Here is a 21239-nt window from a genome sequence, read left to right as displayed (position 1 = left end):
GGTGCTTAAGGCCCTGTCCAACCTTGAACACTTCCAGGGAGGCAACATCCACGACTTCCCTGGGCAACCTGTTCCAGTGCCTCACCACCCTCATCATGAAGAATTTCTTCCTAATATCTGATGTAAATCTTCCCCCTTACCAATTTAAAGCCACTCCCCCTCATTCTATCACTCCATGCCCTTGTAAAAAGTTGCTCCTCAACTTTCTTGTAGGCTCTCTTCAGGTACTGGAAGGCTGCTATAAGATCTCCCCAGAGCTTTCTCTTTTCTGTCTCTCTATATATGTTGACATATAGCTGGAAAAACAGTATGCCTGGCACAAAACTGACCAACAGGTAGAGTTTGCAGTGACTAGTCAGGACTCCTGTTTGTATCATCTTATCCATTCATTAGTAGCTTAAATATTTGTTAACTGCTGGAACCATTCATTGGAGTAAGTAAATGCCAATCAGTATTCTAATTACAAACAGAGCAATTGCATCCTTGAAATATTTATAAATACTTAACATTTTTAACCATACACGACTTACAACAAGTCTGGAAGGCTCTGGAAGAACTCCATGAGGCATTTGGCATTTGTCAATATTATTCAGTATCCCTTTAGCTCAGGGCATGGTTTTCACAGTCAATGGGAACTTTAATTGTAATTTCATGCATGATTTTTAAGCTTAGTTAGGTCAAGGTGCATCTCTCACAGCTTTGCACGATCTTTGGGGCAAGAGTTGTTTTGTTTTATATCTGCGTAGCAGCTGGCACCACAGAGGTCAAGGAAAGACATCACAGTTGTCCTCATGAGCCAAACTGGCAATGTGGAAATACCTGTAAGTTCATCTTAAGGATAAATTCTTGCCTGCTAAAGCAGTGACAGTTGTGCCTACTGGTTTCTTCTCTTTCCAGACCAAAGAAGCTCTCTTCACAATTCTCCAGGACCTAAGGCCTGAAGACCACTTCAATATCATTGGTTTCTCCAACCGAATAAAGGTTTGGCAGCAGGACCGACTGGTTCCAGTTACTCCAAATAACATAAGAGATGCCAAAAAGTACATTCATAACATGTCACCTACTGGAGGTATGACCCAGAGATATGAATGGGATTAATTTTGCTATCCAATTACCTACATCAGAATGGAGAGGTGAATGTGGTCCTGTAGCATGAATCAATAAAAAGATATTGAGACTTAGGTCATGGGACAAGAAGTACCCTACTCTGCCTCCACTCAGGGTTATGTGGCAGAAGGATATGTGCAGCGTACATGGTGGGAAGGTGTCCCCAGGTCTGGTCATATGTTTATTAAAGCCAAGTTGGACCCATTCTTCTGTTTATCTGGTGAGATACTCAGAGAGGGAAAGTTCTCAAGGTTATTTCTTCAGGGCAGAGGCAAAAATACCACATCCTGGTGAAGGACACACAGGCCCAGGACTTGTGTAGTTTCTGAAAGCCTGTGCAAAATAACAGTAGGCACAGGGTTTTATCTGGGCTGGAAACTCCAAGGATGAACTACCCAGTGTGGGCTGTGGGATTATCTTCTGTAAGAGTGAGTTTCTCGCCTAGTGCTGTCTTCTATGTCTCTCTACCAAAGAGCAGCCAGAATGACGTCTAAGAATTAATTTCTTGTCCTTTTTTGCTTGTACCTTGTTGCCAGGAGGAAAAAGGGGAGAGGAGGAGACCCCATAATGGTGGCAGAGTGCAGGCAAGATTTTGAATTTGATTCGGTGGCTTTCTATGAGGCTATGGACACTAGAATAATAAAAAAAAAAAACATAGGGAGGTTTGCGATCAAATATACTTTGGCAGCTGTGCCCATCCTAGCTGAGGACTCCTCAGGGAAACAGACCACTGCAAAATGACCTATGCAAATATTTCCCCATGGAAGCAGTCACAGCTTGCTGAAGGTCAGACAAGGCCTTCCCATGGCTGCCCCTGAGCAGTGACCATTCCTAGCAAAGGAAATTCTGATGGAAAAACACAGGAAACAGGATGGTTTGTCGTACTGTGTTGTGAGAGGAAAGGTTTAGGAAGTGGTCAAGGGACCTGCCCAGTTAAACAATTACTGATAATGGGACTAAACTCAGAGTACAAAACTTTTTATGTCTGAAATGCCAGAAGAGCTCTGCAGGAGCCAGCTGAGTTTGCTCATGAACCTGCCAGAGAATAGAAATAAAAGGAAATTATTAACTTAAGTTCAACTGGAAGGTGCAGTAATTCTCCACTACAGGCCAGTGGTCCTTCACTTTTGGCTAATTCTGCATTTTCCCTATAAAGGTGTTGTTGCTTGAATATCTTCCAGTGAAAACAAATGCACTCAGGCTCACAGATTACATACATGAAGAGCATGTTGTGCTTACGCTGCTGCGTCATACTCACACGACAAAGAAGTGGGAACAAAATGTTGCTTTAAATATTATTGCATGTGTGAGAAGGCAGTTTTTAGTGCTTTATATCTTCCCTGCTGTGGCTGGGTTTGAAATGACTCTATCATCTGTCACATGGGATGGTTTTCTTTTGTTTCTTGGAAAAAAATTCTCTTTGAAATGTTGGGTCTGGATGGAGACTGTGAGAGAATTTGGATATTTAGGTGCAGGGTTTTGCAAAATGGATTTTGCAAAAAATACGGTCTGGATTTTAAGGACTTTTCAGAAGTCTTAGCCCCTTTCCTGTTCCTCATCTTGCTACAGCCACTGGAGTTGTGCATGCAGAGTTTCTAGGTGCATGAACTGTTTTAACCCAGACATACTAATCTTACAAAGGTGCCACAATCAATCCCTCTTTGCTTTAAGTAGCACAGGAAATACATGAAGCAAGGAGACTCCTGTACTGATTTTCCTGCTTTCTTTTTTTCTGAACACGCAGTAGGTTTGGAACTTTTTCATTCTTCTGAAGTACATCTACGCCCTCATTTATTTTCTGTTTTCTCCCTCTCTCCCCACTTCAGGCAGCTCCATTCTTTGCTAGGCAGTTGTTTTATGAAAAAACACTCCTCAGCTAACAAAACCATTTATCTTTCTTTTAAACTTTTTTTCCCATTAGAAGGTTTTTCCCCTTTCTCCAAGTCTTGGGCTCTTCAGACAAAGTGAGCAGAGGTTGTTTTCCTAAATCAGATATCATTTGAGAGAGTCCTGTAATTAAGTTTAACAGGTTTTATATGTACCTGCAGAACATGGTAGGTTCTGTGACTCGGCTTACCAGAGTTCATTATTGTACATCTGGACATTCAAGGATACAGCAATTTCACATAATAAACTGCAATTTATAGTTCAGTTCCTAAGTCTACAAATCCCTATCCCAAACTGGTGCTGAGTAACAGAGCAGAACTGAGTTAAAGGGCTAGTGCAACCTCATCTAGAGAAAAGGAATGTCCCAATGAACAGAGAAGCTGTTGTCATACTAAAGGGAGCATAGAGAAGTTATTTGTACTGATTTTAGAAAGAAAAGTGAGCTAATCACTCTGGTACCTTCCCAGGGACTAATATTAATGGTGCTATCCAGACTGGTGCAAAGCTGCTAAATGATTACATTGCTCAGAACGACATTGATGCTAGGAGCGTCTCTCTGATCATCTTCCTCACGGATGGGAGGCCCACTGTTGGGGAAACGCAGTCTTCCAAAATCCTCAGCAACACCAAGGATGCCATACGTGATAAATTCTGCCTCTTCACCATTGGCATTGGCAATGATGTGGACCAGAAACTGCTGGAGAGGATGGCATTGGAGAACTGTGGCATGACAAGGCTTTTCCAGGAGGATGAGGATGCAGCCAGCCACCTCAAAGGGTTTGTTCTGCTTTTTCTGTCCTTATACCTGTGTTGGGTTCTCTGGGCAAGAGTTTTGGGAATGAAAATCCTGTAAGGAGACATCACAAGAGATGGGAGTTTCTTTGGGGCTCAGGTCTTGTTGAGAAGGGGTAGAGTATTCTCAGATAGTGAGGAGGCCTACCCACAAATTATCTTTTTCTTAGTAGACCCCCTGAGGTGTACTAGAGCTTCCCAGCCCTCAAAACAAGGCATTTGTTTCCTTAATACAGATAGTTGTTTTGTGCACATGAATATGAAGAGATGGGAGGTGTGAGTGTTGAAGGACAAAGGTGGACAAAGGGAGGAAAGGATGCATTGCTTGCTTCAAATTGACAACATAAACAATGTGGAGGGGCTCGGGACTGGAGATCCCAGTTTGGGGCAGAAAATTCGTTCTTTATTTTTTGAAAAAGATAATATTATGGCCAAACTCCAAAATTTTCAACTTTGAAAACCACACAAAGATCATTCCTGCAATGATCATGTAGTAGTTTAATTCCCTCATTCTTTGTAACCCAGGATCCTAATAAGTTTCCTGTAATCCTCATAATTCAGTAGGACCAGAGATTATGTTCCCTTTCTGTGATCAGGCAGCTGTACTCCAAGGGAAGAAAGATCCTAGTAAGGAACAGCAAAAGGTATCTGAATCACAGCTCTGTCTAAAATGTCAGGCAGGTGTCAGTATTTTCAGGCAAAAAAATGCTTGCCTTTCACTCCCCAAATGTTATTGTTTTGAACCTCAGAAACCCCAAAGAGACAGTCATTGAGCAGAGACCTCTTACCTTGCTGATGTCTAATTCATCTGGAGCAATGAGGTCATGCACCTTCCACAAGAGCTTTTCTTTCTGTGGTAGTTAGGCATGGACAAGAGGGTCTTCCTTTTAGGCCAAATTTTGTGGATCCATCTGCCACTCCACCCATGTCATTTGCTCCTCAGAACATGTATTTTGGATAGCAAATGGTGTTCTCTGGCACATGAAGGATGTGCTGATCGATCAGGCTGCAGGAAGCCAGCATTGCAAGAACTTGTTCAAACACCTCTGTCTGATAAACAGTTCACTGTTTATCAAGCTCGTTGATGGCAAACCGATTTGGCATCTAATGCCAAATTTAAACAGAAAAACGTAATCACTTTCCAGAGGCCAATTCCAATCACTGTTGGAGTGAAAATCTACATGGGTGCCAGTGTCGTTCCTGATTTTTGTGATCCTTGAGTTGTACTATAGGACAGGTTGTATCTCCAATTCCAACATTTGTTACAACTCTGGAGTTATTTCGTGGAGTGTTATCAGGTTTAATTCACTCTTGTTGTAAAATATGATTAGGTCTGTGTCAAAGACACTGAGTGCTTAGAAAGATTTTAAAAGAAACTCAACCAATTCAGGCTTTGGGTTTCCTTGGCAAGAGAATAACACAGAAAGTGTGACTCTAGCTTCCAGACAATCTGTTTAAGCAGATGTGAAAAATAAATGCAGCTTGAATTAAAAAAGGGCTGAGGCCAATTCTTTGTTTATTTACCAAATTAGACACAAATGACTTGCCAAGAGACAAGAAGTCTGGCATTTAAATGGGAAATATGGCATTCTTGGAGTAGCTTGGGAAGATCTATCAAAAGGACATTACTGCAGGGAAAACAAAGTACTGTAAACTTAGGTTTTGACCCCTTGTAAAGGCTTTCTGGTCTGTCCAGTGCAAGGTGTTCGCAGAAGGATGGTAGGTCACTTTAACAAGGCATTACAGGGTTAAGCTCTCTGGTGTCATGGAAGCTGTGTCTTGCTCCAACAGAAAATTAGCAGTAAGGTAGCAGTGAGTCCTCTTCTGCTAGACTGCATGTATTTATTGGTTAGGATTCCTCCGTTACTTGGAAATGCCCTCATTTATGGACGCATAGTGAGATTCCTTCTTGATTCTTTCTTGATTTACTTTCTCCTTTGGCCTCCAGAAAACTGTATTCCTGCCTGTCCTACACTGATCAGCCCAAGCAAAAACTTGGGATGGTCTTACAGTGGTACAGAAGGTTTAGTTCAGAAAGTCGCCAGCTTTGGAAGACCTGATGTCTTGGTCTTATAGTTTCTGGCTCTGGAATACCATGCATAACACCACTAGAAAAATGTGGGTAACAGCATCTCATCTAAGTACATTTTGAAGAGTAACTAGGATGCTTTCTGTGAGGGTAGGAAGCCAAGAAATTACTTTTAGTGGATGGGTCCTCTTAAGCAAACTTAAATGGTTCCAAATATCTCCTTGCAGAGCTCTGGAATCATAGTAGAAGGTAGGTGACAGCCAGGCCATGCTGGGATGCTTCTGAACATACTTAAAAGACAGAGGATAATTTTGTTTGAAAGGGGCCTCTGGAGGTCACGTAATCCAGCCTTCTGCTCACAGAAGAGTTAACTTCAAATTTAGATGAGGTTTCTCAGGCCCTTGTCCATTTAAATTCTAAAAATATCTAGAGGGTAGACACTCCCCTGTCTCTCTGGGCCCTGTTACAGTGGGTCCAGCAGTTAAATTCGGGGGCTCATAGCTGGAACCCCTGAATGTCTTAGGAGCCATATTAGATAGTCTGAGTGTATCCTTGGCTGGGCACAAGTGCAAGAGTCTGTGCATAAACTTGAATGAACTGTACTAATGCTGAGAAATGCGTCTTTGTTTAAGGTTCTATGATGAAATAGGAACACCCCTTCTCTCTGACATCCGTGTTGATTACTCTGAGGACAATGTGGAGCAAGTCACCCAGAACTTCTTCCCTAACTACTTCAATGGCTCTGAAATTATCATAGCCGGCAAACTCATCAACCACTCCTCAGAGAGTCTCCACGTGGAGGTGACTGCTAGCAACTCCAAGAAGTACATCCTCCTCAAAACAGATGTGGCTATTGACCTGCCAAGCAGGAATGACATCAGAGGTGTCCCTGGCCTGGAAGATGACAAAGGTGATAAAAATTACATTGAGAGGGCATGGAGTTACCTCACCATCAAGGAATTGCTTAACTCTCGGCTGAAGAGTGATGACGATCAGGAAAAAGACTCTTTGATGGAGAAAGCCAAGTCAATGGCTCTGACTTATAATTTTGTGACTCCCTTCACTGTTCTGAAGATGAGAGAGGCTGGGCTTCATTCAGAACCACCTCAAGAAGAGTTTATCCACCCTTCTACGGATGGCATTGGTGAAAAGTTGCAGAGCTTGCAGGGACACAAGGCACCACCAGGTACGAGAGAAAAAACAACCGTGTGCTGGTGTGAAAACTTGTTGCATAGGTAACGTCTCATGGCTAACTTTGGCAATAGGGATGATCTAGACAATGGACCAAGGGGTGGTAAACAGGAAGCTGAGATTTTTATATTGATGTTGCTAATTATGGGTTGGATGAACTTAAGTAAACCTTTTAGGCACCCGACTTTCCCCCTTGAAGCACTTACTGCTCTCTAGAAACTATTGAAGACAAATGGGTATTCTAAATGAAACAAACTATAATAGTTACAGGAATATGTTCTGAGTAATATTTTGAGAACGTTATTATACTATGTCTCTTTCTTCTGCCTAATAAGTAATTGTAACAGTCTTACCTCCCCACTTCTAGGTATACGCAAACATCAAGATAAACAAAGAATTAGAATCTCCAAAACTTCAGGTCAGTGCCTATTTTTTTGCCTTTCATAATCCAAAATAATAGTGGTTGATTTATGGAAACCTCGGTTGCATGCCACTGCATTATAGCCATCCCGACGGAACACCCCAAATCCTATTTACTAGACCTGAAAAGGAACGAGGAAAATTAGAACAACAACAAAATACAGAGAGGATCAGTAATGAGAAGAAGTGTGAGGAAACATATCAAGGCAGATGATCTGTAACACTTGATCCCCATGCTAACACTTCTGTAGATTAGGGAAGAACAGGAAACACGTTCTGTCTTTACTAGAAATGGTCAGAAAACATTTTGTGAAGTAATGCTGCTGAAACATAAAATGTGTTATTGAAGGGGAAAAAAATATAGTGTTTTTCTGTTTCTCTGTTGGTTCTGCACCTCTACTTAACATCCTTTTCACACACTGAACACTGAAGAATAAGCCTAGTCAAGAATTTAGACTTGAATTTCACTGGATAAGGTCAAATTTACCTTAAAAAGTAGGGGCTTGGCTTGTCTTTTTATTAATAACAACTATCTGATAGTTGATATGTTAGGTGAAAAATTAAAGTTGTGAGATTGTTTAAAATCTGCTGCTGACTGCTTCAATCTGATATTGAAGACTGGGAAGGCTTAGTGTAAGGTGTGCCCATGCAGAAGTTCTTGGTTAGAGGACACATTTTTGTGTGCTGTGGAGCTTCTAGCCTCACAACAGAATATGGAGAAGATGGGTATAAAACACCTGCACAACAATTCCCCATAAATCAATGAAATTATCTTCTAGGAAGAAAATATCCTGATTTTCACTTAGACTGCTTTGGGTTTTGAGTTTTCATTAAAAACTCAACCCCTTCTATGAGAAAAACAAAACAAAATAGAATAAACTGTGAAAAACAAAGCAGAATGTGGTATGTCCTGGTAAACTCCATGGGACCCTTTAAAAAGAACAAACTAGGAGGTCTTTGAAAAAACAAGGACAAACACACTCGGAAAAGGAGATTTGCTAGATTCTTAGGCACTGCAGTTTTGTGTAAGTCTCTCACATTTATCTCTTTTTCCATGTCTTCTCAGCGGATGGAGACCCTCATTTTGTCATTGATTTTCCCTCCAGCAAGTTGTCTGTCTGCTTCAATATTGATGGAGAACCAGGGGATATTCTCCGACTGGTCTCGGATCACAAGGAATCTGGTGAGAAGCCAAGCAAAGCAGTTGGTTGTGGAGAAAAGCTGAAGCACAAGAACAGCTCTTTAGCAATAAGACTAAGCACAAAGGAGCTTTGTAGACAAGAAAGTGGCAGGCAGTTAGAAAAAGTTGCCTTTCTGGCCAGCCGGGGGAAAACTGGTGCACACGTTTTCCTGCTCTAATCACCTGGACTGGAAGGGGAGATAAATTGTTCACTTGCACTAACTGGCCTCCAACTTTATCACAGGTAATGGGTAAATCATAGCAAACCTAAGCAAAGAGGAGGGCTGGTCACTGCTGCATACATAGTTCATCTGCAGAAGTCTTTGTCAACAGAGTAGACCTAATCATAGAGAGAACTGACCTTTATGTGTTTCCAAACTTTTCCTAGTCAGCTGTTCATTGACTAGAATTAAGGGAAAAGCATTTACATGTGAACAGCCAAGAGACCCACTTGAGTGCATGAGGAGCACTCAACACTATGGGCTTGGGGAAGACTGGCTGGAAAGCTGCTTGGTGGAAAAGGACCTAGGGGTGCTGGTTGACAGGCAGAGCCAGCAGTGTGCCCAGATGGTGAAGAAGGCCAACAACATCCTGGCTTTTAGCAGAAATGGTGTGGCTAGCAGGAGCAGGGAAGTCATCATCACTGTGTACTCAACAGCGGTGAGGCCACACCTCAAATCCTGTGTTCAGTTTTGGGTCTATCAGTACAAGAAAGACATTGAGGTGCTGGAGTGTGTCCAGAGAAGGGCAACGAAGCTGGTGAAGGGTCTTGTGAGGATGGCTGAGAGAACTGGGTTTGTTTTTCCTGGAGAAGAGGAGGCTGAGGGGAGATCTTATTGCTCTCTGCAGCTACCTGAAAGGATATTGCATCAAGGTGGAGATCAGTCTATTCTCCTAAGTAACAAGTAGTAGTAAAAGTCCTCAAGTTGCATCAGGGAAGGTTTAGATTGGACATCAGAAAAAATTTCTTTGTGGTGAGGCTTCAAACAAGCTGCCCAGGGAAGTGGTGGAGTCACCATCCCCAGAGGTGTTCAAAAAGCAAGTAGACATGGCAGTTTGGGACATGGTTTAAGTAGGCACAATGGTGTTGGGCTGATGGTTGGACTTGATGATCCTAGAGTTCTTTTCCTGCCTTAACAATTCTATGATTCTGTGAGTACATCACACCCCTTCTGTCCAGCTAGATTGGAGAGCTCAGTTCCTGGTAGTTATGACCCAATATGGTCTGGGGGGTTGCACTTGACTGGCTCTACAACAGCCACAGGTGACCAAGCAGCCACAGATATTTTGCACACCCCAAGTAGCGTTCGCATAAGCCATGCAGCCACCTCCTTGCTGAGAGATTACAGAGGGTATTCAGCTTTCTGGTGCAGCGACTGTATTTCTGATGGTGCAACTTCATCAGCTCTCTAGTTAACAAAGTCACAACACACAAATAGAAGATTTGGACTTGTTAAAATTGCTGGTTTTGAAACTTCATTTTTTATTTACAGTGCTGTTTGCTTCAGGACAGATCCAATTATACAAGCAGGCTAATCAAGCACTAAGGCTGTTTCAGTGGAGGGACCACCAAACTGGCTACTGAGTCATGACAGCCTTGAGAAAACCCACACCCTTCAGGATCTGCCAGTCTGATTCCCAGGGGCCCAAATGTGGTCTTATCCGTCCTAGAATTCTAAGCAGGGCAGCTAAGAAGCAGATTATGTCCTTAGCAGTGAAACAGTGGGAGGAAGGGATGTCAAAACCAGAGACAATGCACAGACTTCTTTTACGAAGAAGATAAACAGTCACACAATAAAGTTACAAGAATTCTGTTCTGTGTAGCAATGGTCTAGCCTCCACACTTCTGTGTTCATGCCTGCCTTAGTGAATAACCTCCAGTTCCTGGCAATGTTTCCCTGAAACTTCTTTCCCAGACTGTGTTTGTGCTGCAGCTTTGAGTGATTCTGTGTCTCAGTTGTGGAATGAGCTTGAGAAAAACTCTGTAGCACTAGCAAGTTGTGCCTATGAAGGCAGAAATGAGAGATTACATCAGCAATAATAGGATATGGAGATATTTTAACTGAGTGTTGATGGTCTGGGTCTAGCTTGGGTTAGCTAAAAATTTTGTCCTTCATAGTTAATGTCTAGCTAGCTGTTCAGAGACTTGTAGGAAGTGAGACTATCTTATGGACAGGAAGTCACTAAAATCATGAAGCTTATTAGGAATCTTAATGTGGACATCTAGACTTTAGTTGACTCAGTGGGATCTGCACCATAGGCTATTCAAAAGTGGTTCTTTGGGTGAAAAACTGAGGGAAGCTGGAAGAGCAACGCTGGTGAACCTGGAAACAACCCAATGGGAGTGCAGGGTTCAGTGCCCTCTTCTGCAGCAACACAAAGAGAACCTGAATTTCTTACGCTGCCACCTGAGGAGGTTCAGCACTTCACACAGAATCACAGAATCGCTAGGTTGGAAAAGACCCCCAGGATCATCGAGTCCAACCATTCCTATCAAACATTAAACCATGCCCCTCAGCACCTTGTCCACCCGTCGTAGAATACCTCCAGGGATGGTGACTCAACCACCTCCCTGGGCAGCCTGTTCCAGTGCCCAATGACCCTTTCTGTGAAGAATTTTTTCCTGATGTCCAGCCTAAACCTCCCCTGGCGGACCTTGAGGCCATTCCATCTTGTCCTGTCCCCCGCCACTTGGGAGAAGAGGCCAGCACCCTCCTCTCCACAACCTCCTTTCAGGTAGTTGTAGAGAGCAATGAGGTCACCCCTCAGCCTCCTCTTCTCCAGGCTAAACAACCCCAGCTCTCTCAGCCGTTCCTCATAAGGCCTGTTCTCCAGCCCCTTCACCAGCTTCGTTGCTCTTCTCTGGACTCACTCCAGAGCCTCAACATCCTTCTTGTGGTGAGGGGCCCAGAACTGAACACAGGATTCGAGGAGCGGTCTCACCAGTGCCGAGTACAGAGGGAGAATAACCTCCCTGGACCTGCTGGTCACGCCGTTTCTGATCCAAGCCAAGATGCCATTGGCCTTCTTGGCCACCTGGGCCACTGCTGCCTCATGTTCAGTCGCTGTCAACCAACACCCCCAGGTCCCTCTCCTCCAGGCAGCTTTCTAGACAGACTTCTCCTAGTCTGTAGCTGCACAGGGTTGTTGTGCCCCAAGTGCAGGACCCGGCATTTGGCCTTCACTTCAGGCTGTTGCAAGTCAGGTTATTCCCTCTACAGATTCCACTCAGTCTTTAGCGTACTGACCAAGGTAGTAACTCTTACTCCCCTATTCTGTGGCTTCCCAGGCTCGTTCTCTTCTTAGGTGTCAGGTAGAGAGGAACATCAACTGGCAACTGTCTACTACCCTGAGATCTTCTGAGACAGAACCATGCAGATACATCCAGGTCCTTTTCTTAGAAGTTCAGTCCTTATGCCAGCTGGTTATACAAGGAAAAGCAGGCCTACTAGCATCTTTTCTTTGAGCTCCAAAATCTGCTATGTTTGCCCAGATTTGCGTTATGCATCAACAAACAGGTAAATCATACGATGGTTGGATAAGTTATATCAGTCAGAAGGACAAATATTTGTCTTACGTGGCTCAAAATCCCTGCACATCATTGTCTTGATGATAGGAAGGTCAAAGGTTGGATGGAGTTTAGGAAGTGGCTGTGCTGAGGAGTAGCTGATCATATCATCACCTCCCATCAGGGAGGTGGTTGAGTCACCTTCCCTAGAGGTGTTTAAGGGACGGGTGGACGAGGTGCTGAGGGGCATGGTTTAGTGTTTGATAGGAATGGTTGGACTCGATGATCCAGTGGGTCTCTTCCAACCTGGTGATTCTGTGATTCTGTATCCTGTACCACTGTATACACAATGTTAGGACTAATGGGGTTGGGGCACCTGTCTCCAGGGAGGGCCAGTATTTCTGAGCTTCAGTAAATTTAGGTGCTGTGTATAAGATAATCATTTTATAACAGACTGGTTATACTGCTTTGAATACTGGTAGGTGAAATAATCGAGCATGAAGTGGTAGATCTGCATGTCCTCAGTTGAAAGCCTTGTATCTTCGAGACAATATAACTATTCTTTGTTCCAGCTTTCATTTATTGATTATTTTCCTGCAAGGTGTAACTGTGAATGGGCAATTAATTGGAGCTCCTGCACCACCCAACGGCCATAAGAAGCACCGAACTTACTTTAGCACCATCACCATCCTCAACAATAAGCCAGAGAGATCTTACCTAGAGATCACACCCAGAAGAATCATCCTGGATGATGGGGAAAGACTTCTTCTGTCCTGTGATCGGAATGCTGTTGTGCGGAGCAGCAGCCTTGAGGTCTCTATCTCTGCTAATTCCAACATCACTGTGACAATACGAGACACAATCAGCTTTGTCATCCTCATTCATCATTATAAGAAGCCGGCCCCATATCAAAGGAATCACCTGGGGTTCTACATCTCCAATAGTAAAGGCCTCTCTTCTGACTCCCATGGGCTACTAGGTAGGTAACAGGTTCTCAGGTTCAGAGCTACAAACCAGAGAAAAATGATCCTTTCATGCAGCGTTAAAGGATGGAGACAAGAGGTAATGAACAAGGAAGGTGGGGATTAAGTTCCCAGGTAAGACTTTCATTTCCACTCTCAAACAACTTCTCTATTGCTAGAATTCCCAACTCCTCTTCCATCTTTTTCTGTATGAGCTATCTCACACTATCCTAGCTATATGGCGGTGCCCGTTGTTCATATTTCCGCTCTTTTTTTGATTAAGACAGTTATCATTAGAATTCACATGCTAGAATCTCCCAGTACAGTGACAGAAAGCAAATATTGCACAAGAACCCTGAATAAAAAACAAATAAGAGATTCTCTAACCGTACTCTTAATTCAGAATAGCCCAGCTGCTAAAGTGCTCTCAGGGACATAGCAAAGTAGTGCCTGAATCTCTCTCTAAGCAGAGAAGACAGTCATCTGAGGTCTTGCAGATTTTGAAAGAGAGCTCTAGTCACAACAGGTAGCACATTGCCAGGAATCGTTTGCTTAGCCTTCAAATACTGAGCTTATACATGTCCAGAGGGTTTGTTTTGGCAGGACTGAGCTGCTTACACCTGAGCCTAATTGAGATCAAGAACCATTGGTAATTTTCATGGCCCCCTTCTCTCAATCAGGAAGTGAAAGATGAGCCATCTCCACATTTTGAGAGCAACTAGGCTTTAGCTAAACAAAGATAATGACCAGATGGCCTCAGCCAAAGAGAAGCAGTGATATTATGGCCATGTACAGGTGCAGAACACCAAGACTCAAGCCATTATTTCCGTGATATTCAGGCTTGAGCAGGAGATGATCCCTCAGGAGTGAAGTTTTAAATTCAGGTCACTTACGTGCACAAACGTCTAAATCCATATTTAGGTTTGCCCCCAGGAAGGCAAGGGAAGAAAACAAAAAAAGAAAAAGGGGTTTATTCTAATCTATTTGTGAGATTTAGAAAAGAATCGCAGGACCTAGATTCATCCTGCTATTGCAGAGAAGCCCTTTACAACCCTATACACAAAGAATCCTCAAAACATGGCCTATTAAAACAAAAAATCAACAATATATAAACAGACAAAAAACAACCAGTCATGGACTCTATTTTATCTTGCCTTGCAGGTCAGTTCTTGAACCATGAAGTTAAACTTCTTCAGGAATCTCTAAACACAAGTCATCAGCAGGTTGGTCAGAACCAAACTGAAGCATTAAATCCAAACACTACAAATACCCTAAAAGTGAAGGGACGGCTCGTTCCTGTTGTGTGGAAGCAGAGGAGGATCTACAATGGCCAGCAGGAAGTTAATTGCTGGTTTGCCAAAAACAACGCGGACAAACTGATCGATGGGAGCTATAAAGACTATTTGGCTTCTCATCCTTTTGACACAGGAACCAGCTTTGGGATGATTAACAGCCTTTAAGACTGATCATACCAATGCATTGCAGCAGCATGTGTGACAGCGGTTCCCTTCTGAAGCCTCTAGAGCTAGGCAACTTATGAATATTTCTTTACTTTTTGGTGCCAAAGAAACCAAGGCTCTTTGGCCTTGGAAATCAGCTGTCTCTCTTTCATGCTAGATCAATGTTGTTCATAAAATTCCTGAAGGCGAGAAGGTTCGGGAAAAGGGCTAAGGATATGGTTAAAGGTGTGATTGGTGCTCTCCCAGTGGGAAGGGAGGGAGAAATGGGCCAGCACTCATATTGAACAGTGCAGAGAGCTGCTGGCCTTAAAACAAACCCATGCAGGGATCTGTGCAATACCCTCAGGGACTGGTGAGTCACCCACTGAAAGGCATAGATCATACAGCACAGTGCCTATCTAGAGAGGCAATTTTGGGTGATCTGCTTTGCAAAGAAGTGACTTGGAGCACCTGCTCCAACCATGTTCCCTGGGGAAAGAAGAGAGAGAGAGGAGAGATGAGTGAATATTCATCTGCAATGACCTATTAGCATCAAAGACGTAAACAAAGAAATCAAAACCTTAAATCAACAGGCAACAAGAGCCAATTGCTTTCTTGATTACTGGGATGAGGTCTGGATTTGCCACTAAGCATGATATTCCCTGAACCACCACAGACCCTTAAACAGTGGCAAAAACCTTCATATGATTTATTGCTATCTCAGTGCACAAGCTTAAAAAGCACCTCTAGTCTCCAGCAGCAACCAGAGAAGTGTAGGCTCCCATTCCATGATGCATCTCACGTAAATAACATTACGGGTTTAGTGATTTCTTGAGTCTTGGACTCTTTCAGCGAGAAACAAAGTTCCACCATGAGCTTCCAATAGACCTGTCACCTCCTTAAGCAAAGCATCACTTCTGTTTAGCAGAGATCTAGATTCTCTAAACCACAATGAACCAGCACCACCAACAGCTTATAAACCTATAAAGAAGACTAGATGATTCTAGCTGCTTTTCTAATCAGGGAGGAAGTCTTTATTTACTCCAAATTGTGAAAAATTTTTCAACCTAATTTCCCCTGGCTCCTTACACTGCAGGAATTTATATGCAGCAGGCATTTGGCAGCAGGACCTTACAGAAGGGTTCAGTTCACCAGCCACCCCCACTGCAGGTGGTGCTGCTCTGCAAAGAAACCTCCAAAGCCCAAGCACAAGGCTGTGGTCTGTTTTAAAGTGAGACATCAGTGAACAATGCTATAGATGATCCACAAGGGAGTTTGTGGTTGTCAAAGTCTTCATTGGCCAAGTTCTCTACTAAGCAAAGACATGTACATGGCAAGGCCAATTTGAGTTCATGCATACTCTGCCTTTCCAGAACTGAAAGGAAGAAGGGTGAACGTGGAAGCACCTCCAGGAGCTAAATGATATCCATATGTTAGGAAAAAAATAGTTGCCAGAGATCTACAGAAATAGGTTCAATCTTGACTGATTTTTTTTACATATTTAACAATTAAATAATATGGTTGCTGTAGGAACTCTAGCTGCTGCTGGTGGGGTGGTAATTTTCTTGATTATCTAATTAGTAATGCTAGCACTGTGGCAGCAAAGCAGGTAGCAAATATGGTTGCTTATTCACACTGTGTGCTGTGGGGAAGAGAAATAGCCAGAAGTGACCAGCTAGATTTAATTGCACTCTGGAGCATCCTGGTAGAGAGCTCAGTTAGTGCAAAACTCATGCCAAGGCTCATGTTTTGGCACAAAGCAAAGAAAAAACCCTAGTGCTTTGGGCCCAGGCATTTTGAGAAATAGCTCTCCTGCAAGGGAGAGCTGAAGGCAAGACCTTCAGCACAGTCCTGAGCATGCAATAACCAGAGGCTAAAGCTCTGCAGCGTGCTGGTGGGCCTGAAACAAGATGAGAAAGAGCAGCTGTGAAGCTGACTTCTCCACCCAAGATGATATTGGGAAGATCACCCACCCCATTTCTGAACAATCTCCCATTTCACTGGTTCAGGATGAACAGCATAGTGGCAGTGAAGTTCTAGACAGTCCAGGGTTCAACAGGAGTCTTCTTCATACTGCCCTTACTGAAAAGAGATTTGACATGTTCACTCTCCTCCCATATTTTGCTGTTCAAGTGTATTGCCAAGGGGAGTGATTGTCTTAGACTCTCCTCTTATCTCTCCTGTATATAGGTATGTGTCTAAATATATGTACACACACACATATTGCTAATGCTTCAGGTGTATCATTACCTTCCTCCTCCACCTCCAGCCAAGGAAACATATTCCTTTCAGGGCCTGACAAGAACAACGATCAAGTCCAACTTCCCAGCCATATGAAGCGCCTGGAGCAATATACTCATTTCTCATTAAGGCTCCAGTTATCCATTTCACAATAAATATTTTACAGCCAACACTGCACTGAAGCTTTCATTTGGTGAAGATATAATGAGCTTTGAGGTTAAGGTTATATATGTTTTATGGTGCTGGACAAGCTCATGTTACCAGGTTGCTGAAAGAACGACTCACAAGTTAACAATAGGTCGAAAACCAAATTAATTTGAGCAGGAAATTAAAGGTCAGTGATGTTCTTCAGCCTCTGTACACTTGTTAGGAAGCAAGAAGCGTGGAAGGTTAACAGACACCAGGGCTGTACTCCCACATTAAATTGAGAATTTAACCACATAGAAAAGACTGATCCAGCCCTTAAATACAGTAGGATAGGACATGGGAAACCAGAGTTCATGCTCCTACTGTCCTAATAGCACTAGGAGCAAAGGCAGGTCACGGACTGTAAATTTCACCTTTCCCCAAATACAAAGAGAGCATGGAGAACATACCCAGGCTTGGTCATCACATCCCTTTGGCATGGCAAGGGCACCTCCCAGGAAAGATGCTGCAACAACTGCGTGTACAGGCACACTCTCATTCTCATCCCTAGGGTTGTCACCACTTTATTTTGCAGTGATGTGGTTGAAGACTGCAAACTGCTCTATTCACGCAGGAATGAGGGCTAAGCAATCACTTTGGAGTGCAATGGAAACCACTGCACACCACCACTGCAGACAAGGGAACAGGACTCCTGAATTTAGGGTTGCTGAGACAATACTGGCTATGCAATGCTCAAGAGGGGCAACCTTCCCCCCACATCACACTTGCCTGGCTATTGTCTACTGAGAGCATCTCTGGCCAGCCCCAACCAAAACCTAAGAATATCATATTTCTTCCCCACTCAACATATCTCACTTGCCATTTTAGGACAAGGACTTTGTACTTTTCACATACTGCAACATTGCACTGTGTGGCCTTATAGTAAAAATAAAAAGCAAAATACTAACACACTGCAAAATAGGGAGCAAATTTCTAACAGGGAGGCTGTTCTAACCTACTTTCACTCAGGACCTTAAGCAGTACAAGTTATTCCAATCCTTAGCAGTGCTGAACTCCACCAGACAAGCCGAAGGTGCATTGTGAAATTGATTTCACTAAGCAATCTAAATGATCCATTCAGAGAACTACGTGCCATGTGTTCCAAAAACCATTCGATGTGCCACCACAAGCAGGATTTTGACCCTTCATTAGAGAAGAAACAAAAAGAGAATTTCCAAAAATACTTTATAAGGCTGCACAGCTGCAAATGTAGCCAAGCATGTCTAGGTCACTAAGGGGCATACAAAACTTTGATTTGCAGTGAATACTTCTAGACTGCTTTGAAGTTAAGGAAAAAAAACCAAAACCAAAATACCCCACAAAACTGAAAAACTTTACACGCTCCCAGCTCAGCTTTTAGAAGTCTGAAGCCATCAAAATTAGAAAACCCAAATCCTTTATTTTCTACTCCTTAAGAAGAAATACTTTCTTGGGAAAACACAAGTGAGGGAGGGAAAAATAAAAGATAATTCTTGTCCAAAACTTCTAGGGACCATCTTGCAATAAGCAAAGCCTGTCTATGGCTCAGCTGAGTCTGTTGGTTCAGTTCAGTGGATCCTCAATCAGGCCATGCCAAGGACTAGACAGAATTTGGATTCGATATGGGTTCCATCACAGCTCTGTATCTGCACCCAGCCTGGGAGCTTATTATGCAGCTGTTCTGTGTTCTCTCCCCAGGAGAGCTGTGAAGTGCTTTGCATTTTTGTGTGTTTACAGATAAATACAGTACATTAAACAAGAGAGCAAAGGCAAAGCCCCACACTTGGAGCAAAAGGTGCCAGGATCTGCGATGACCCAGGAATCTTCTCATGCAGCAGTCCTACCTGAGGCCCTTCCCTTACATCCACAACACCAGGGCTGGTTCACAGGGCTTCAGTTGACTCTTCAGATCTATTTTTTAATTAGTTCCTGCCGAGATCATGTGTATTTATTTTAAACTAGGTAAAAGGAAAGCAGTCAACTTTCCATCCCAGTAAACACCCATTTGCAAGGTGACAGTTTGGATGGGTCTCAGAATCTGTTCCAGTCTTGACTTCAGCACAGGCTGATGCTGAAGCATCAAGTCTTTACTCTGAAGTAGCTCATACAACCCACCTACAGAAAATGAACTCTGTGGGCTAAGCTCTTCTTCAGTAGGTTTACTCGGATAGCTCTGCTACAGAAAGACAACAGGCTCTATGAGGAACTGGTTGAAAAAGATTTCAATAGAACCCTTTCCTCCCCTTTACAGCATTAGAGTCTCTCAAAACATGAAGCACATGAAGGCATTTCAATTATGAAGCAGTTTTAGGTCAAATATTTATTGCATTCCTTATAAAACAGTAAAAAGTGTCAGATCCACAGAGACAATCTTCCCAATTCAAGACATTTAAATACATATTTCAAACAAATTCTTCTGAGTATTGTGAATATAAAAGTGTCACATTTCAGGTAGTACAGGATAATTTTTTTTCCTTCTTTGTAAAAAACCCAGACAGTCTTTTTATTTCAGTCTCTAGCCCTGACAAGAAGTTACACCCAAGCTGACCAGCCAGGGGAAGTAGATACCCATACCCTTAACCTCAACGTGCCTGCATGTGTACAGGTTACGGTCAGACAGGTAAAGCAGATACTGCTCAAGCCTGTACAGGACACACAAACACCATCCCCCAAAGACAACTGCAGGACAGGTCTAGATGAGGCAGGCAAAAAGATCACTGCAGATCCTTAGGGATCAACTAGCATTCCCTACCCTGCCCTTCCCCGGCCAGCTCAAGGATCACAGTGCTGCTTCTCTTCCTCCACCTCCCTTGTCTTGGTGCTGTCAGATGACCACTTGATAGCTGGGCTGCTTCATCTTCTGGTTTGTTCCCTGGAGTCCTGAAGTATCTTGGTCGCTTTCAGACTGATCAAAATCCATGTCTGGAGAGAGTAACACCTAGAAGGAAGAAAGACAGATCATGATTGAGTGAAAGTTCTCAGCTCCTCTTTATACTGCTTGCTCAAAGGGTCAAGCATTCTCAGAGGGGTTTTCTGCAAGATCTAATCCTTTCTGGCAGATGGGTAAGGTCTCAAGGTCACCCTTATCATCTCTCCAGTGACAGCCAGACAGATGTGGGTGCAGACATCGTGATGTTCTGTTGTCCCAATCCCCTCCTCAAGATCAGAGCTGGCTGCTAAGAGCTCCAGCTCTGTTCACCATGGGACAGGATTTGCAGACATGTATGTTTGGGCCAGGCTGCAGCCTCCACGGACATTTACAAAAAAACTAGGCCACAAATTTTGTAAACATCTGTATCAAATGTAGACCTTCTCCCAGGTCCCCAGCTGCTTCCTATCTCCAGCCAGACAAGCAAGTAGAGCTACAGGGTTAGCTTCAGCCATAGCTAGCAAGCTCAGCAGCTATGTCCTAGCCTGGCAGGATCTTATTTCTCCCTGTAACAGCAGCTCCTGGCTCAGTCTGAATTGTGGGAGCCAGAGCAGGGCACTGACAACTCTCATTAGTACCTGTCCAGGTAAGAAAGCCCACAGCCTTGCTGTGTGATCAAAAGGCCACCAGTGCCTCCAGGAACACCTACACTCTCAGTAGGTAACTTCATACTTGAAGCTACCAACAGAGTGTTTAGAGCTAACCAGTTGCCACCAGCCTGGAGTCTTTATATGATGCAGACAGAGCCACACATGGGGCATCCTCTCCTCCAGCCACATCATCTAGAAGATGAAGGTGGCTGTGTTTTACTCAGGCTACAGCTACACTTACTGCAGAAAACTGAAACCCAACGCCAGCCAGCAGAACGGCTGGATGAGCAGTTTGCATGGGTAATATTCCTGTCTTGACGGATTGTTTACTCAGCCCCATCCTATCCCTTCTTCTTACCTCGAACATCCAGCCTTGGGCAAAAGAAACCGTACTGTCATTTAGCCTGAGTGCAACTACCTCCAAGCATAACTGAAGTGCAGTCAATGCTTGTGCTACAGCTTGTGTCGTGCCCAGCACTACTTAAGATCTGAGTTGAACCATGGGATTTCTGGTAAACACTAGTCATCCACATTGGAAGCCTGGCCAGATCCTTGGCACCTCAGACCTCAACTCCACCATGAGGTAGAGCCAAGGGCTTATGATTTTATTTTCCTAGGTGAGCAATTCCAGCAGCCCTTTCCTCCATCCTCCATTTGCCTATCACAAAACTCCAATAGCATAATTAGTTCAGGGCTGATGCAGGGATAAGGGGCAGGTACCACAACTATCCCCAGGGGTTTTATTCTAATCTCTTTTTCTCACAAACAGCTTCCTCCAGCAAGGCAGTGTAGATCCACC

The 21239-nt window shown here is 43.5% G+C and overlaps 2 protein-coding genes across 2 annotated transcripts in view; one reads left to right on the top strand and one right to left on the bottom strand.

Moving 5' to 3' along the window:
- ITIH5 (inter-alpha-trypsin inhibitor heavy chain 5) overlaps positions 1 to 16942 on the top strand; it is a 50648-nt gene extending 33706 nt beyond the window's left edge. Inside the window, exons 8-14 of the mRNA XM_069868116.1 lie at positions 898 to 1069; positions 3462 to 3771; positions 6448 to 7001; positions 7374 to 7424; positions 8493 to 8609; positions 12716 to 13093; positions 14238 to 16942. Of these exons, the coding sequence (XP_069724217.1) occupies positions 898 to 1069; positions 3462 to 3771; positions 6448 to 7001; positions 7374 to 7424; positions 8493 to 8609; positions 12716 to 13093; positions 14238 to 14536 (1881 nt within the window). The 3' untranslated portion in view covers positions 14537 to 16942. The remainder of the gene's footprint in view (positions 1 to 897; positions 1070 to 3461; positions 3772 to 6447; positions 7002 to 7373; positions 7425 to 8492; positions 8610 to 12715; positions 13094 to 14237) is intronic.
- A 2467-nt stretch (positions 16943 to 19409) lies between these two features.
- The window catches only part of LOC138725902 (store-operated calcium entry regulator STIMATE-like), a 36268-nt gene continuing 34438 nt past the window's right edge, over positions 19410 to 21239 (bottom strand). Inside the window, exon 8 of the mRNA XM_069867280.1 lies at positions 19410 to 19859. Within this exon, the coding sequence (XP_069723381.1) occupies positions 19746 to 19859 (114 nt within the window). The 3' untranslated portion in view covers positions 19410 to 19745. The remainder of the gene's footprint in view (positions 19860 to 21239) is intronic.

This window comes from Phaenicophaeus curvirostris, chromosome 1 (genome assembly GCF_032191515.1).
Source record: "Phaenicophaeus curvirostris isolate KB17595 chromosome 1, BPBGC_Pcur_1.0, whole genome shotgun sequence".
Taxonomy (NCBI): Eukaryota; Metazoa; Chordata; class Aves; order Cuculiformes; family Cuculidae; genus Phaenicophaeus; species Phaenicophaeus curvirostris.
This window is presented reverse-complemented; position numbering and strand designations above follow the sequence as displayed.